Raw genomic sequence first — 18654 nt, 5'->3', positions numbered from 1 at the left:
TTCTATATAACTATCTCCAAGGTCACAGCATGTAGAGTGGAAATGGAAAAAGTGAGGTTTTGCACTCATTTAAGATGACAGTTTGCAGAGTTCCACTTTCAACCAATCTGGCAAGTATTGTTACTCATGAAAGTGATCATCACAAAATTGTGCGATTCCTGTTAACTCATTAACACCTATGCATCTTGGAATGTCACACATCTAGCAGCCTACACACAACTTGCATTTCTGAGCATTTTCTGAAAAATTAACTTAAAAAGCATAAGATAGATAAATGTAAATATTTTGTGAACAGTAAAACCTATTAAAATTACACAAGTAGTATTATTGGGAAGTATTGTTTATAGTGATAATAGTAACTTTCTGTAAATACTAGATTATAATGTACACAAACCCTAAGTTATATTTTTTGCTAAAGTTTTGCAAACAAATTCTCATATCTTGAAAACTGTACAACCTAGAACATTTTTTAATGAGACATAATTTTTCACATGACAGCAAGTAAATTCCTCTGTGTGCATGTTTATTGTGACATTTACAGCAGTATTAAAACATACGGACACATATTGGACACCCCTAAAACTACTATCTCTAGATGATGCCGTACAGTACTTTAACTCCACTTTCCTGCAAATCCTAAACTGTCATGCCCCCTCCAGAACTATAAGACTAAAAGCTAACTATGCTCCATGGCTAACTAAAGATACTAAGACTACAATGAAAGAGAGGGATCAGGCCTGGAGTCAATATCAAAAGAACAAAACCAGTAATCTGAGGCATACCTATCAAGAACTTCGAAACAAAGCCAAAAAACAAATCAAACTAGACAAAGGTAACTACTACAAAAACATGCAGAAAAAATATGCCAACAACCCTAAGAAATTTTGGGCTACAATATATGGCATAATACACCCAGGTAAAGCCACTACTCCAACCCCAGTACTACCAAACAACCATGACAACATTCCCACATAATTTAACAAGTTCTTTACTGAAACAGTCCAAACTCTTACCAATGCCGTCAATACCACTAGCAGCCCTATACCAGGTGCTAGCAAAACCCACCCTACTACTCAAAACAATACCACCAACATTTCCCTACACCCTGTACCCACTAAAATTATTTCAAAGCTCCTTAAGAAACTCAAACCAACCACACAAGCTGCTGACACCCTACCAGCCAAACTCCTTCAGATAGCAGCAGACGCCAATGCCTATCCCATGTCCATCCTCATAAACAGGTCACTTGCAGAATTCAAAGTCCCCACCCTGTGGAAAACATCACACATTATTCCACTGCACAAAGGGGGCAACTCCTTAGAACTCACCAACTACCGCCCAATCACAATACTCTCACTTCTATCCAAGATATTAGAGAGAGATGTACATTGCCAACTACTTTGGTACCTCTTACAAAACAACTTAATCTCCAAAACCCAGCATGGCTTTAGACCATCCCACAGCACCACCACAGCATTACTATCATTTACAGATATAGTTAACCACAATAGAAACAAGGGACTATTTGTATCTTCCATTTTCTTAGACTTATCTAAAGCCTTTGACATGGTAGACCATAACATTCTTCTCCAAACTTTATCTACCCAAATCTTCAGCCTCTCCTCTATATCATGGTTTACTAGCTACTTATCTAGTCAACAGCAGGCAGTCCTATGGCATGACCAGCTGTCCCCCCTGCTACCAGTATCCATAGGTGTCCCTCAAGGATCCATCCTTGGCCCACTATTGTTCTCAATATTCACCAACCAAATCAATTCCTCCTCACTCACAGCATCAGTAGTACAATACGCAGATGACACCACCCTTATAGGTGCCGCCCCCACCTTAAAGGAGCTGCAAATCCTCACCCAAAACACTTTTACTCTAGCCGAAACATGGTTCACAAACATCAAACTTATTCTTAACCCCCAAAAAAATAAATTTTTGGCCCAGGTCATGCTCCCCTTCTCAACACCACTTTCACCATTCACTCCAAAGATAACATTCAAATCACTCCAACTGCACATATTAAACTGTTAGGTGTATAAATAGACAATGACCTCAAATTTGATATCCATATAGCACAAACCATTAAGAAAGTTAATAAAAACTAGGACTTCTCTACAGGAACAAACACTTTAAACAAACCAAAGCTACTATTGGAAGAACTCATCTCTTATCTATCCTTCTCTTTGCCTCTCCTGTCCTTACTAATCTCTGCCAGAGTGATCTGAACAAAGTGGAATCTTGTTGTAACAAAATAGCTAAGTTCGCTACTGAAACCTCATACAAATCCCACCACTGTCTCGCCCTTAACCAACTCAATTGGCTCAAGCTACCTCACAATAGTGCATAATCTCTTCTACCTTCAAGAAAAAAACCTGCACTTCAAAATATAATTAACTCCCACATCCCTACCAGAGCCTTATGATCTAGTTATCAGAACCGAATAAGCTTTATCAAACACAAAAATGATGCTGGCATATCTCTCTTTGCCTGCACTATTGCCAAAATCTGGAACTCACTACCTAGCCAAATAATGTCCACTACCTCCACTATTCAATTTAAGAAACTCCTGAGAACCCACTTCTCAAACAATTGGCTTTGATGTTCATCGTGCATACAGCTGCAGTCATAACAGATGGGTTATCCTGCCGTCAGGCGGGTCCTCGGTCGGCAGTTATCCTGCTGTCAGGCGGGTCCTCGGTCGGCCTAATTCCAAAGTCTAGGTCCGGCATCGGTTGTCGTCGCTTCTTCCATGACGTCAGTGTGGCAGGGGTATAAAAGAGGCAGCTGATGTCATTTTCTTCAGTCTTTCTTGCCGCGCGGTGCCCGAAGCAGAAGCAGTTCGCAAGTGCCGGTCGGCCAGCTCCTGAGATTTACGAAAGTATTTCAGCCAAAGTCTTCTTGAAAGCTAAGTACCCGCTAGAAACTTTTCTTGCCTCAGACCGATGTCAGACAAAGTTAATAATTGCATTTCATGTGGGAAGCAAATATCGCATAAGGATTTCCACTCTTTCTGTATACCTTGCTTAGGCCCAGACCACGACGTCTCAGCCTGCCGTTTTTGTGCTAGATTCAATAAGCGCACTATTAAGCGTCGGGCGGAGTTCGCCCTTCACTTTTTTGGCAAAAAGTTTAATTATATTATGTCGTCGGATACTCCGACTCCAGTTTTGAGCAAAAAAACACAAAGATAAGGACCGACATACGAGGTCCACACCACCTACTGAAACCACGCTAAGGCTGACTACCCATTCTCCGGTACTCAGCGAGGTGCCTACACAGCCCCTGAGTACCGATGACAATGCATTACTGGTGTCTTCAGTACCCGAGGTCGCAGGCTTCTCGGCCCACATTCCTACTACAGATCCCGACGCCACTCCTGGCGGGGAAACTCAGAATTTAGACAGGCCTGCCATTTCTCAAGGGGTCTTCAGGCCTTCCTCCTTCTCCATTAAAGCCTTCACTAAATCTAAAGCAGCCATGAAAACCAAAACAGGTTCCTCAGACCCTCTCAAGGCACCATGCCTAAAAAACAGATGCTTAAAATGGCTGAGGATTTGATTACTCTTATCAGGGGTTCTCAACCCCCCTCTGACAAAAGGCCCAGATTAGAGGAAGACTATCCTTCCTCAGATCAAGCTTCTGTTACCTCAGAACTATCTGAGGACCAGGATTATGCCTATTCTCCATTCGAAGACTCTGATGTAGAGGAGTCTATTCCCAGTCTCCCCTGAGGACTTCTCTTTTGGGGAAACCCTGCATACATTGAGGGAACACTTTCACTGGGAAGGCCAAGATTACTCAGATTCCAAGAAAAGACTCAGGGAATTACTTCTGCTCCCCCAGCATAGGCCTCTGGCTATCCCTCCTGTTTTAGATATATTGGATGATGTGTACACAGAAGCCAGCCTTAATCCTGATTCTTTGCCTCCAGCTCCTGTTAAACCAGACAGGTATTACCGGGTTCCTGATTCTCACCAGTTCCTATATAAAAGCCATACTGCTGACCCAGAAACAATTTCACAGGGTCCCAAAGGAATTAAGGCCTCTACTGCTAAAAATCCATTACCCTCAGAGAGAGATTCCAGAGCTTTAGAAAGGTGGGGGAAAAAGGTGTACACCTCAGCCACTTTAACCATGAGGGCATTAAACTGTCAGTTCCATATGTTAAAGTATCAACAGTTTTTGATATCTCAGCTGAAAAGCAAGGTGACACAACCAGAACAACCAGATTTAAAAGAGTTGCAGGATTTGTTGCATGGTGCAGAGCAAGTGGGTAAACATACCTTGCAGTGTGGTTTTGATGCTTTAGAGGCCTCATGTAGAGCTGCTGTTACGGGGTCTGTTATACGTAGGCATGCTTGGCTCAAAGAGCAAACCTTACCAGATCATGTCAAAGCTAAATTATTAGATGCACCTCTTCAAAAAGATGTATTGTTTGGTGTTAAAGCTGAGGAGGTGCTGAAGAAAATGGAGGAAAAAGCGAAATCAATGGAAACAGTGAAAGATTTCCTGCAGGTACAGCCTCCACGTTTCAGCAGAAACTGGCCTTCAAAAAAATTGGTCCTTTCCAGCCACGGACAGACCTCAAAGGGGCAGATACAGGCACCCAAGGGGCAGAGGGCAACCTCAAGGATCTTAGAGCCAGACAATGGCAAGCACCATCCCCAAGAGGTGGAGAAGATAGATCACAGTCTTTTTGAAAACAGACACAATGACTTCCCCCTACACCTGCCAACCAAAGCTTTAATGGCAGCACCTTTGGGCGGAAAACTGACATTATTCTCAAAAAATTGGCATATTGTTACAAAAGACAAATGGATTCTGGACATTATAGACAGAGGCTACAGGTTCCACTTTCTCACCCTTCCAAAAATGAGAGGCATGCCAAACCTGCCACAAAATCAAAGGGCAGAGGCACAAAAACAAGATGCAGCTCTCATGGACATGAAAGCAATTCAAGAGGTACCTGCAAAAGAACAAGGTCAAGGGTTTTATTCCAGACTATTCCTGGTACCGAAGAAAGACAAAGATTGGAGACCTATCTTAGACCTATCCATCCTAAACACATATCTACAGGTGCCAAAATTCAAGATGCTCATATTACAGCAGCTTCTTCCCATGCTGGGCAAGGAGTCTTGGCTGGTAACATTGGACCTCAAGGAGGCATACCTGCATGTCCCTATCAGACAAGATTGCAGAAGATACCTCAGATTTCTTGCAGGTTCAACCCATTACCAATTCTCTGCATTGCCCTTTGGCTTATCTACTGCGCTTAGAGTGAATACGAAATGCCTGGCATCAGTAATCGCCTTCTGCAGACTACAAGGGATACAAATCTACCCATATCTGGACGACTGCCTGATCCAAGCAGACAGCAAGGACATACTACTGCAGCACCTGGCGTTTGTAATAAAACTGTTGAACTTCCTGGGATACACAGTCAACAAAAAGAAATCAAAACTAATACCCTCTCAACAAATAATTTTCCTGGGTGCCAGCTTGCTCACAACCACCCAGATGGCCTACCTCACGCCAGACAAGCAAGGGCAACTGTCTCAATACTTCAGAAAAATGGCAACTTACACCAGGCTAACTGCAAGGAAAATCCTGCAGGCTCTGGAATTCATGGCATCTTGCATCCTACTAATCCCATGTGCAAAGCTGCATATGAGGAAACTTCAATGGTACCTGAAAAACTTATGGTCTCAACACAGCCACAGCTTGGAAACAATTATCCCACTCATTCCATGCCTTCAAAAGGAATTTTTGTGGTGGACTCAAGCTTGCCAAAGAAACACAGGTCTTCCTTTCTGTTTACCTCAAGCAACTCAAATCATCACAACAGACGCCTCAGACTATGCCTGGGGAGCACACATGACAGATCAGTGCATTCAGGGAAAATGGACCCGAAAAGAGAAGCACCTTCACATCAACCAAAAGGAAATGCTAGCCATGCAAAAAGGCTATTATGACCTTCAAAGACCTACTGCATCCAGGCCAGCTATTGATAAGGACAGACAATACCACAGTGATGTGGTACATAAACAAACAGGGGGGAACTCATTCATACCCACTGTGCAGGCAAGCCATGACCCTATGGAACACAGCACTGGAATTGCAAATTCAACTGCAGGCACAATTCCTGCCAGGGAAGGAAAACACACTGGCAGACAACCTAAGCAGAAATATGACAGAGCCACACAAATGGAAGTTGCATCCTCAACTTTTCACAAAGATAACTCAGGCATGGGGACAGCCAGACATAGATCTCTTTGCTACCCACAGAAATTGCCAGTTGAAAAAATTTTGTTCAAGGAACTATCATCCACAGGCCTGGAAAGTGGACGCACTTTCCTTCAATTGGGCAACATTGACAGTCTATGCCTTCCCGCCTCTTCCTCTGCTGCCCAAAGTTCTATTAAAAGCCAGAGCAGAGAGGCCGAAAATGATTCTCATCGCTCCAGACTGGCCAAGACAACACTGGTATCAGCTCCTGAAGAGCCTGATACATTCCCAACCATGGATCCTACCTCTAGTCCCTCTTCTGTTGTCCCAGCACAACTACAAAACTCTTCACAGCCATCTCAAAACTCTAAATCTAGCTGCATGGAGAATTCCTTGATTTCCCAACAGTTTCTCCTCTCCAAGGAGGTGCAGGATGTCATCTTGGAGGCCAGAAGACCTTCTACTAGAAAGGCTTACTCCGCCAAATGGAAACAATTTTGTGCCTGGAATCAAGAAAAGGGACAGAATGGTAATAAATATACCTCAAATTTTACAGTACCTAGCTGAGATGTTAAACAATGGACTTTCCTTCTCCTCCATCAAGATCCACGCTTCAGCCATTTCTGCACAATACAACACAGATCCTCCATTATTCTCTCACCCTGTCTCTTAAGGCAGTTCCTCAGAGGGGCAAAGAATATAAAACCCCCAAGGAAACAACCAGTCCCTGCTTGGGACCTCAACTACGTATTGGAAAAGCTGACCCTTCCTCCCTTCGAGCCAGCTTCTTCAACAGAGTTACAGTACTTGTCATGGAAAACAGCCTTTCTTCTGGCTGTCACCTCAGCACGCAGGGTTTCGGAGCTACAGGCCCTCATGGCTGTGCAACCATTCATCATTTTCCATCAGGACAGAGTTTTCTTACGAACCAATCCTACCTTTATGCCAAAGGTAGTATCCAGTGTAGCTTTGAATCAGACTATCCACTTACCTACCTTTTATCTTAATCCACAAAACAAAGGGGAAAGACTACTACATTCCTTGGACATTCACAGACAACTTCGTTACTACTTGGACAGAACAAAGCCATTCAGGAAATCTGAGCAACTCCTTGTGTCCTATGCTGTAGGTGCTCAGGGAAAGGCTATTTCCAAACAGACAATTTCAAAATGGATAGCCCACTGCATACGCTTTTGTTACTCATTTCATGGAAAAACTGTGCCTGCATGCATCAGATCCCACTCCACCAGAGCCACAGCTACCTCTGCAGCCTTCCTCAGGGGGGTCCCTACCAAGGACATTTTGGAAGCAGCCACCTGGAGTTCAGTGCACACTTTCTCCAAGCACTATCACCTCCCACTATACTCAAAATCTAGAGCTGGCTTTGCCACAGCAGTCCTGCAGGGCATCCTAGCCCCTCCTAGTTCCACTTAGTGCCTACCACCCTTACTTAGCTTTGGGATTCTACCCATCTGTTATGACTGCAGCTGTATGCACGATGAACATAGTACAGTTTTGTACCTACCATAAATGTAGATGTTCGAGTGCTCATACAGCTGCAGTCCAGGTTTCCCTCCCTCCATCCCCTCTTAGGACAGGCCTTATGACAAACACTTTTCATATAACCTTTTTGGGGTATTTTTTTATGGTGTATTTGCTTGCAACTACTGTTTTTGATTTATCAACATTGCATCTTTGCATAACATCATGTTTGCCTTCCTTCTGGGGGCACCTGAGATCTGGGGCAAGAAAAACTGAAGAAAATGGCATTGGCTGCCTCTTTTATATACCCCTGCCGCACTGACGTCAGGGAAGAAGCGACGACAACCGACACCGGACCTAGACTTTGGAATTCGGCCGACCGAGGACCCGCCTGACGGCAGGATAACCCATCTGTTATGACTGCAGCTGTATGAGCACTCGAACATCTACATTTATGGTAGGTACAAAACTGTACTTTCTTGCTACTCCCCAGGTTAACTAACAATTCCAAAACTGAAGAAAAGCAAACTGTCAAAAACAAACCAGTGAGCCAATTGTAAAACTCCAAAGGTTTATTAGAAAATGTAAAAGTAAAGCGCTTTTTGTCTCCCTTAGTAGGAAGACTTCTTCAGGTCTGAAGAAGTCTTCCTACTAAGGGAGACGAAAAGCGCTTTACTTTTGCATTTTCTAATAAACCTTTGGAGTTTTACACCTGCTGGTTCGGAACCTTTTGGTTTGTTTACTCCCCAGGTTAATTTGCACCAGTACCATGTTCAAGGATTTTACTAAAGGTCCCATAATTCCTTTCACTGTAAAGCTTAATAATCACTGGTTATTTCTGTAACAAAATATTGAGAGTATTCATAATTTAGAAAGAAAAAAAAATGTTTCTTGTGTGTTTATATTTTATATTCTATATAAACCCTACTACTAGAATGCTGTATGCTGACTTTACTAAAGGAATTGTTAATTTATACATAACTTATGTTTCTATGAAACCTATATCTCTGTATAATATTCTTGTGTAATTTCTTTATGACACGCTATTGGAGCTTTTCTCCCTGGGCCTCCGCTGAAAATGGATATGTGTCCAGTTGGACTTTCCCGGTTAACAAATGTAATAAATAAGTAAAAAATAAAATATGTTTAATTGTAAAATTACCTAAACAAATAAATTTGAGTATCTTTCAAGATGTGCGACTTACAGTGCAAATATCAACTATAATTTACTTCAGCAACACCTAAGATCTCACCTAATGTCATGCAACAGTTTGTAGGCCACATGTTTTTTGAAATATTAAATACATATGGAAGTACTGTTTACTTTCATAGTTACTAACAAGCAACTAGCAATATCTCGGGTATAGTATGATATAAATAGACGTCGACAATGAATTTCCCTGACTCCCACCATGACCAATTACACCATACCCTCAATAAGACGCAGGCCTCTCTGTTATGAAAATATGAACACAAATATGAAAATATGAATAAGTGAAAAATAGTGATCAATTTCTCTACTGCTGGACATCCTGAATTAACAGTCTTAGTGTCGTTTTGTTCATAGCTCCTTGCACTTTCTAATACTGCCTATTATTAGCTGGTAAGTTGCTAAGTTAAAGATTCCAGACCCAAAAAAGGTCTGAATGCCATAAGGAGGTATGGATGTAAACTGGAAATATACAAAAATGGCATTTTAGGCATGAGTGACTTATAGTTATTTCATCATATACATGTAAGCATGGAAACAAAGATGCTGTTTAAGTAGTATTTTATTTTCTTAATCATTTAGCACTCCGACTCACTTTATGTTTAGCATCAAGACTTGATATGGTAATTCTGAAGTAATAATGGCTATAAGGTTTTGAAAATGTATATCTTTGTTTCGAAGGAAAAGGCCCACCTTTCTACAAGGGAAGTTGATACAAAAATTTAAGTGCAGCGTGTTGGTTAAAAATGGTGTTCAGCATGCTGCAGTTAGACTTTAGGTAAGTCTTGGAGGCCACTGTTCTGAATTTGTATTTCTAGTAACTGCAGAATGGCTAGTATGGAGTTATATCACTGGATCTTTGGATGGCATATGTTAAAAGCAAGGAATAACAATTTATCAGAATGGAGATTCCTGGTGACCACCATGCAATCATATTAAGTAGCAGGATAATTTAAAGGAAGAAAAAAATCTTTTAGTAGTGCTATATCATCTGGTTGCACAGTATATACCACTTTAATTCTGTTGTTTCTGCTAGCACTCACCAGTGACAAACTGGTTTGTATAAACCATGTATATAATAATTGTAAAATGTTTCAGTTATAGTTCCTAAATCAGTGTTTATGCTTTCTTTCAGCACTGTCTCAGGTGGAGTCGATCAAGGCATATGTGGCCAAAGAGCCAGATGAAGTTTCACTCCAACTAGCTGAAGTTGTGATCGTCCTGAAGGAAGTAGATGGTGAGTAACTTTTCAGAAACCTAGCATGTACTTTTTCTTAACATGGTACCAGTTGTGAACTCAGAGATATCACTGATCTCATACAAAAAGTGATCAGGTTCCACTTTTTACTTGCTTTATGTATGTTTTTTTCTTGTCTGATCTGAAAAAGGTCATTTTTCCTATATTTTCTGGTACTGATAGAAGCTAGATTATGCTGCCCACAAGTTTTAAAACCTGTAGTGTGTGAGTGTTTGCCATAATGGTTAAGGCCTTCATCTCATAGACACAACGTTCCGGGCTTAATTCTGACCTCTGGTAATGAGCTATGCTTATAATTGTCTTCAGACTGAACATGTAATACTTACCTAATATATTATTATCACACACCCCCACTTTGTCTTAGATTAAATATCCTTGTATATACTTGAGCACTAATGTATCCCTGCCCACAGTAAAGGGAAGGTATGAAATTTGATGTGCTCACCCCATCCCAAACAGTAGTACTGTATATTATCTGTTTCAGGAAGTAGTGTGGTTTTCTGTTTGATGACTGAATGTTTGAAGAATACCTCCACCCAGATATCAACTTTTACATTACAGAATGTTTTCTGTTCATTTTAACCCAAGGAGTATTTCATAATAAGTTTATTCTAATCTGAAGAGTACCACATTTAAAGAAAACATAACTTATTTCTTTCTATTCCCTGCCATACCCAGTTGAACAGCGTCTTTGTGCAGCGTTTTAGTAGGTTTTAGAATCTTGCTTCTTAATACTGGTATTTAAAGTATGAGTTGGTATGCAAGACTACATTATCAGGAAGAGGGGGAACCATGTCTCTAGCATAACTTTACATTTGCATTGCCAAAATCAAGAGGGTGCATCTTTCTAAAGACAAAAGTAGTTTTCCTACTAGCAAGATTACTTTCACTGAAACTCCAAAAGTAAGATTTTCTGTGGAGGCAAAAGCCCCCCACCCACTGTGCTGGTGGTTGCACCTTCATCTTCTTGCCTCTTGCGTAATATAATCAACTTTGAGGTCAGTGAACCTTTGGTTAAAGGGACTTGTCCCATGCCAGTGGCCCTTGAGGAGGCAAGCCCAAGTTAGGCTCCAGTGTTGGTGAATTACATTACTTTTACTAGCAGTTTTACTACAGAGTCTGTAATGAAGGTGGGGTTTATTCAGCAGATAAATGTGATCTAATGGGGAGGGGGAATGTAGCTATATGTACAACATTTACAGGTTTTAAAGAGCAAATTAATTGAATTACTTTAAAACTAGTGAAAAACATGATGAAAATACTGCCACATTGGTTCTAATTGTGGGCTTTCATTGTACAGATTATTAGTCAGTGTACTGCCTTCCATTTAACATTTCAGCCGGAGTAAGAGTGGAAAAATATAGCAAGTCTTTCTAGCAGATCTTTAAACATTTGCATTAGAAAGAGGAGATCCAGTAGTGCTTCATTTGTTAAAAATTAATCTTAGTATTGTTTTAAGTATTAAAGTTAATTGTTTGAGGCAAATTTGAAGACAGTGATACTTTAAATTGTTGTGTATGTAATAATGACCATGGAACACGTGAAAAGTGAAGAGGTGGTTTTGTAAAGCTGATTGAGAGTCTGTGGCTGGAAATGGAAATGGTAAGGATGAGAAAAAATTGATGACCGGTCTTAATATGTAAGGATGTATATTGTAAGGAATTTTGCATGATTTGCTGTGCCTATCAGGACTTTTAGTTCACTATACTAAATCATTGGAAGTAAGTGAAGTCTAGGACTGAAACTTTTCCATGAGTAATATGACATAAGGTTGCCATTAAAGAAGAAAGCTGGGGAAATTTGAGATAAGGCAGTTGAAACAAACAGGCAATTGACGTATATAAAACACCAATTGGCTTCTATGGAAGTTGGAGCTATAAAGAGAAATGTGAGACTGTGTGGTGTGCTAGATGGTGGAAATTGCCTGACTTTTGTTAAAGATGGAATTATGGACAGATGGGCTTCAGAAAAAAATGGGTAAAGAGAGAGTGTGTCCAGTTTGCAATTATTTATGAATAAACAAAAGTATGGTAACCATAGAACTATTTTGCTGCAGTGCGAGACATAGAATGGGACGTCCTATTCTCACTTGTCGTGATTTTTTTTTTCTGAAACCAAGTTACAGCAAACAACCATTTATGGAATTAATCAACAAATGTAGGATATGAAAAATAAAATATATTCACTTCTCCGGCTGTCTTGAAAATGTTTTTTTATAGGATACAGCTGTATACCAATTTGAAATCAGTGATAGCTAAGTTGAAAGAGGTGTGCCACTTATTTCTGTGAATGAAATGGAGTATATTAGCCCTTCTAAACCTGTAGATTCCTCAAGATCAAGGTAAGAGATAAATGAGAGGAACAGACTGATCAAGAAGGAAAGAGTGAAGAATTCATGTGTTCTTTAGCTGAAGGTTTGCAGTCTAAATTTTTATTTTCTGTCTTCTTAACATTAAAGGCCCTCTAGTCGGCTGCTGCTGCTGATTGCACATAGTGAAGGTGAAGTATGAGCCCCCAATCTATTTTTTTATGACTACATTTGTCACTGTAGGGGGATTATTTGTAAATATTATTGAATTAACCAGCATAGAAGGGCAAAACCCTGGGCAGCCCCGGTGGTGCAACAGTTAGTGTTGCCACCTCACAGCAAGAGGTTCTCTGGTTCAATCCTTGGCTGAGTTGCCTTCTGTGCAGAGTCTGGATGTCTTCCCTGTGGTCGCGTGGGTTTCCTCCAGGTGCTCCGTTTTCCTCCCACATCCCAAAGACATGCTGTAGGTGGATTGGACACTCTAAACTGGCCCTAGGATGTAAGTGCGTACATGTATGCGCCTTCTGTGGAAGGTTGGGCACCAGGCTGGCAACTCGACATCATAAAACTCCACTGCCAATCATGAGCAGACAGGTAATCCGCTGTGGCGATCCCTAACCGGCAAAAGCTGAAAGAAGAAGAAGAAGGGCAAAACCCTGACTGTAGCCCAGGCGAATACAGTATGATTAGCAGCTCAGGTGTCTGAGTCACTGGTGTGGGGGTGGGCTTGCCTGTCAAGGGGGGGTATGACATGGTTTATGGCCTATGAATATGTGATTCAAGATGATCTCTCTGATGGAGATTGGGAAAACTACCAGAGAATGCAGAAATGAGGGGTAGTTCATCACAAATCACCCATTGCGCATACTACCCTCGGAACATTGCTGTGTTTGCGCAGAGAACAGGCTTAAAGTATAGAACACCATGGCAGCAATATGACACAGCCCCAGGACACCTCAATGGCCCCAGCCCACATCAGAGGAGCCTAAAGAGTGGATGGTCCCAGTGAATGAGGAGAGACACCAGGGTCAGCTACAAGGAGAAAAAAGTAATCAAAATAATGGGAAATGAAGGCTATATCTTGACGTTTAGTAGTTGAGATTTGATGCTATAAGTCTTCCAGTAAGCAAGTGTTTGAACTCACTGTATTGACAAGGCTTTTCCTCCTCTTTTTGCTAATGGGTAGTCATGGTAAGATAACTGAGAGAAACTTGATATATAGGCATAAAATGGGCTGACAACAGTATCAGAACATGTTTGGCTGAGTATTGTGTATTTGGGAATACCTCCCTGGTAGGGGTTTGCTTTGGAACTATTTGTAACCTGGAGTGAACCTTGCTTAATCAATTAATTTATGATCACATCTGCAATACATAGGATTTGTGAGCCAGTAATTTCTAATAGTTAGACACTTTGGCAGTTTTCAGTGATTGGAAATACAGTCTTGATAGTGATGTCTAGAGATACTTCAGTGGGAATGATGGGGGATACTGTGATATTGAATTTCAGCACTGTGTTATCAAATAGCAGCAGGCCAGGAATTAGAATGTCTTGTATACTGATTAGGCAGGCAATAATGCCTGACAGGGTGTGCTATGGCGCCAAGCCTCTATACCCCTGGAAGGGCATTAATTACACATTAACACACACCCTGAAGGGCATTATTGCACTTAGAGAATGGGCTGTCTGTAAAATTGTTGTTTTATTTACTTATATATTTTTATTACAATATTATTTTTTATATATATTTTTAATGTAAAGTAGTTACTCCGCCTAATGTTACAAAGTAGCTGTAGTATATGTGATGGTGTTAGAGGAAGCATTTTGCATCCAAAATATATAATTAAAAAAATATCTAGATATTTGCTTTATTTTTTTGGGGCAATTACTTCTAAAATGGTTTCTTGCCAGTCATTGGGGAGTGAAGTCTCCAAATAATGACATACGTTTGATTTTCAGACATTATTTCCTCAGAAAATTCAAGTTAACATAAATCCTGTTATTTAACTTACTTTTTATTCTTTCTTTTAAGGATGGCATTTAAAATCTGTTCATCTTTATTTCAGACTTACTTCAGATTTCTTGAATTCAAAAGCCAAGAAGTACACAAACCTCTTATCAGCTGCTGCCAGTGTTCCATTGATCTCCCTGTCTAACACAGAAACCACACATACACGCTCGCGCACACACACACTTGTACTTCAAAAAATGCATGCTAACACAAGTCCTATTTTTGAAGCAACTTAGTGATTTTTTTTTAACAGGAATATGTTCCTGTTTTGAGCCTTTGTTTCGTGCTTTATTTTAGGTTTTATTCAGTTAACTGGATCTAAGAGGTGAGCGGTATGTAAACTTTCTGAATGTTGCTACTGCCAGCGTTGGATCGCTGTCTCTCACTCATCCACATCTTGCTTTCATGCACGCATTCACACACACACACACGTTTTCCATTATATTTAGTTTTACACTCGTTAAACAACAAAAGAGCTGCTTAGCAAGCGTAAAATAACTGCTCTATCGATCTCACTTTCAGTCCTATGCATGCATACAGTTACACACACAGACATAAACACACTCACACTTTTTCTTTTTAAATATATTTTACACTTGCTAAACAGCAGAAGTGCTAGGGAGCATAAAATAATGCCGGCTGTTAGGATTTTCCAGTCCAAGCTCCACTGCAGCTTGATATATGCTACCATGAATCATTGGACTTGTTTTTCAGCAGACATTACTTGTACATTAATACCCTTCTGGAGAATGTTCATTCTCCGATCAGGGTGCTGATGTACAGTTTGCACATTCTCTAAGGGATAGTAACAAGGTTGGAAGGAAGTACTGAATGTATTAGTATACGTCAAAATTATGTAAATTATATCAGAGTAGTTAAATCCATTATAAAGACAGAAACAAATTCATTTTTTAGTGTAATAGACTTGACTGGATTTGAGAAGGAAGTTATTAATAAAGATGGAATAAGTGAAGTAATAGTGTACACATATATATGTACTGGTGATGTAATGTCAGTGGTATGGATGGCTAAACTTTGCATATGTCGATGGTATGGAATGTTGATTCAGGTAAGTGGGGGGAGTGCACATGTGTGTGTGTGTGTGTGAGTGAGAGAGTTAGGGTTAGGGCAGGGATGAGTGTAGTGTGCAAGTTTGTTTATTTTAGGCTAAGGGTTAAGTTAGGGAATGAATGTAGTGTTGTTTGCATGTCTGAGTCTGTCTTGTGTAGTGGCAGTGTTACAGGAAGGTTTTAATAATGTTAAAGTGTAGGGTTAGGGTTGAGGGAAGGGGCAGCATTAGGGTTAGGGCCACTAACCATTACTAAGGTGATGCAGGGGGACAGAGAAGTGTGTGTGGGCAAACTGGATCCTGGATTGTAAGTTAGACTATTCTGTTTTTTGCATTGTTAACCAAAGATTAGTAAAAGAGGGAAATGCTGCTATGAACTTTGCAGTTCTGCTGTATGTTGATTCTGTTTTGTTGAATGTTGCTGAAAGAGCCATCAGATTCATAGACACATTGTGCATTCAATGTATGAGGCTTGCACTTTGTTGCTTGTTGTGTAAAGTGTGTAAAATCTATGATGTAATAAAAAAAACAGGAGGTGCTGTGGTGTTAGATCATGCAAAAAGGGGGTTGCTGCATGGATCATGCACTTTATGTTTAAAGTGTAGTCGTCATAACAGAGGATGTCATGAGTGGTGTTCTGAGGGTAGAGTCAAAAATAGTTATAATTTTCTGAGTTGGTTGAAACACAAGCATGGGAAGTGGTGGTGACAGTAATGGCGAATATGGGACATGAACTGAACAGCCAGTACTTATCAAGACTCAGGGCATGATAACTGGTTTTCTTTCTTGTAGTTGACAGTCACATAGCTTACTGATAGCAGAAGTGACCTACTCAAGGTATTCATTCATTAAGCTATACTGCTGCCTTATTTGGACAAGTGTAAGATTGAAACTTAAAACATTTTACACACCATAAGTTGGTATTACTTCAGTGTCCTATGTTCGCTAATTGTGATGACTACAGGACACTTGGATGACTTTATTTAGTTGTTAATAGCACTGACACCATTGTTTTCTGTGGAGAATTACTGACCACTCTCCTTGATTCTCAGAGCTCAGTAACACTACAGATGTAATATGTCTCATTATACCATGACCCCTCATTAATATTCTAAAACGTGCATGCTGATTGGCCAGCGTGCACGTTGTAAATCGACTTATACTAATGGAAAAAGTTCCGGTCACCCGGACTTTTTCCATTAGTACAAGTCTTTTTTAAAACACTGTCTCGCTATGTTAAAGGAGTTTAACATAGCGACACAGGTTTAAAAAAAGCAACGGAGATGTCCCTTGCTTTTTTTAAAGCTGTCTCGCTATGTTAAACTCCTTTAACATAGCGACACAGTGTGTAAAAAGCAACGGAGATCTTGCTTTCTCCGTTGCTTTCTTTTTAAACCTGCCTCGCTATGTTAAATGGGTTTAACATAGCGAGACAGCTTTAAAATAAGCCCTCGGGACCAAACCACGCCAACCGTGGGTGAATCCAGCATTACCCACACCCAGGCATGGGTTATTGCTATATTAACAGAGCACTGTCACACTTGAATGCATTCTTGTTATTTGTTGTCATGCGGCAGAAATGGATTGTCTTGATTTCACCCCCATTGGTAGGAAAGTAGGGGTATCACTTTGCTAGGGAGAAAGAGGAAGATACTGTGGTGTGAAATTTGCATGCATGCATGCTCATTCCTGGACTCTTCCGGGTGTACAGTAGCATATGCTAATACTACAGACAGTTTGCTACAGGGTTCCAGTATGTGTTCTTTACCAATCACCAGCTCTGCACAACTGTAAACATTGCTTTTGAATCCTGGCTTGAGGTTATAGTTGGATGTCATCATCATCATCATCATCCCCATTTTCTACATGGAGTTGGGATATCATGTCAAACACTCATCGGTGAAAAATGAAAATCAAATTGACAAACTAATAAACCAAAAATAAAACAGATAGTGCACAAAAGGGGAATCAACAGTAACTAAATGTATTTGTAAGTGCTTTCATTCAGATACACTGATCAAACTTCTTCAGACATTCAATTAACCCAACTACACGCATTTAAATAAGGCTGCAGTGCAATCATGTGACCCAATAATATATACCTTTAAAGTCTTATGCAATAAATATTCATACTCAATATAAAATTAATTGAAAACCATTAATTAAAAAGACAACTATCACATCACTACCTATACTAATGTACACATCTAATAGAACTTTATTATATGCGAGCACAAATACAACAATTCACCTTAATAAAGCTTTCATTTTTAAAATACATTGAATAGAACTGTACTCATTCAATCCAGAATAATTATATGCATTTAATCTCCTCTGCCCTAGCAATTCATTTTCTTCTAACTTGAGATTCCAAGGCCCCCCTCTCTTATCCTGAATCACCTGGTCTATTATTTTAAATTTAAACCAATGATCTGGGTGGATAGAAAAGTGTTTTGCTATTGCATTATGTACATTTATTTTATTAATACTATACAAGTGATCAAACAAATATTCCCAAAATTTACGTTCAGTTTTCCCTATATAAAAACCTTCACAGGTTTGACACTTTGCTATATATGTTACCCCTTTCGAGTTACAGTTAAACCTACCATTATTTCCTGAGCTGGAAGACATCATGTGTGAATGGATTGCTAACAGGAGAGCAAAGGCTTTGGTGTTGTGCGCAGGGCTGATATTCAAGCATTTGCCCTTGCAATGGCACCACAGTTAGAAATATCCCCAGAAGAATTCAAAGCATTACAAAGTTGGCTGGATGGCTTCCTTCAGTGATATGAACCGTCTCTAAGATCATCAACAACACTGTTCAAGCTGAAGGATACTGAAGTTATTAAATGTGCACTTTGTTGATGACATTGACTTTTCTAAATACCAACTCTCCAACATGATTGCTATGAATGAAACTGAAGTGTTTATGGGCCAAGGATCTCAAACAACAATTGATCAGAGGGGTGCCTCGTCAATCTGCATTCCCTCCACTGGTTATGAGAGTGCACGTGTTACCTCTATTTTGGCAATTCGTCTAGATGGAAAGAAAACCCCACCTCTAATCATTAGTAAGGAC

At 40.2% G+C, this 18654-nt stretch overlaps 1 protein-coding gene across 2 annotated transcripts in view; it reads left to right on the top strand.

The window, feature by feature from the left end:
- ARHGEF16 (Rho guanine nucleotide exchange factor 16) overlaps positions 1-18654 on the top strand; it is a 1345157-nt gene that overhangs the window by 1246157 nt on the left and 80346 nt on the right. For both annotated transcript variants that reach the window (XM_044062969.1, XM_044062968.1), the window contains one exon: positions 10062-10163. In XM_044062969.1, the coding sequence (XP_043918904.1) occupies positions 10062-10163 (102 nt within the window). The remainder of the gene's footprint in view (positions 1-10061; positions 10164-18654) is intronic.

The sequence above is a fragment of the Protopterus annectens genome, chromosome 2.part1 (genome assembly GCF_019279795.1).
Source record: "Protopterus annectens isolate FY-2018-M chromosome 2.part1, PAN1.0, whole genome shotgun sequence".
Taxonomy (NCBI): Eukaryota; Metazoa; Chordata; order Ceratodontiformes; family Protopteridae; genus Protopterus; species Protopterus annectens.
This window is presented reverse-complemented; position numbering and strand designations above follow the sequence as displayed.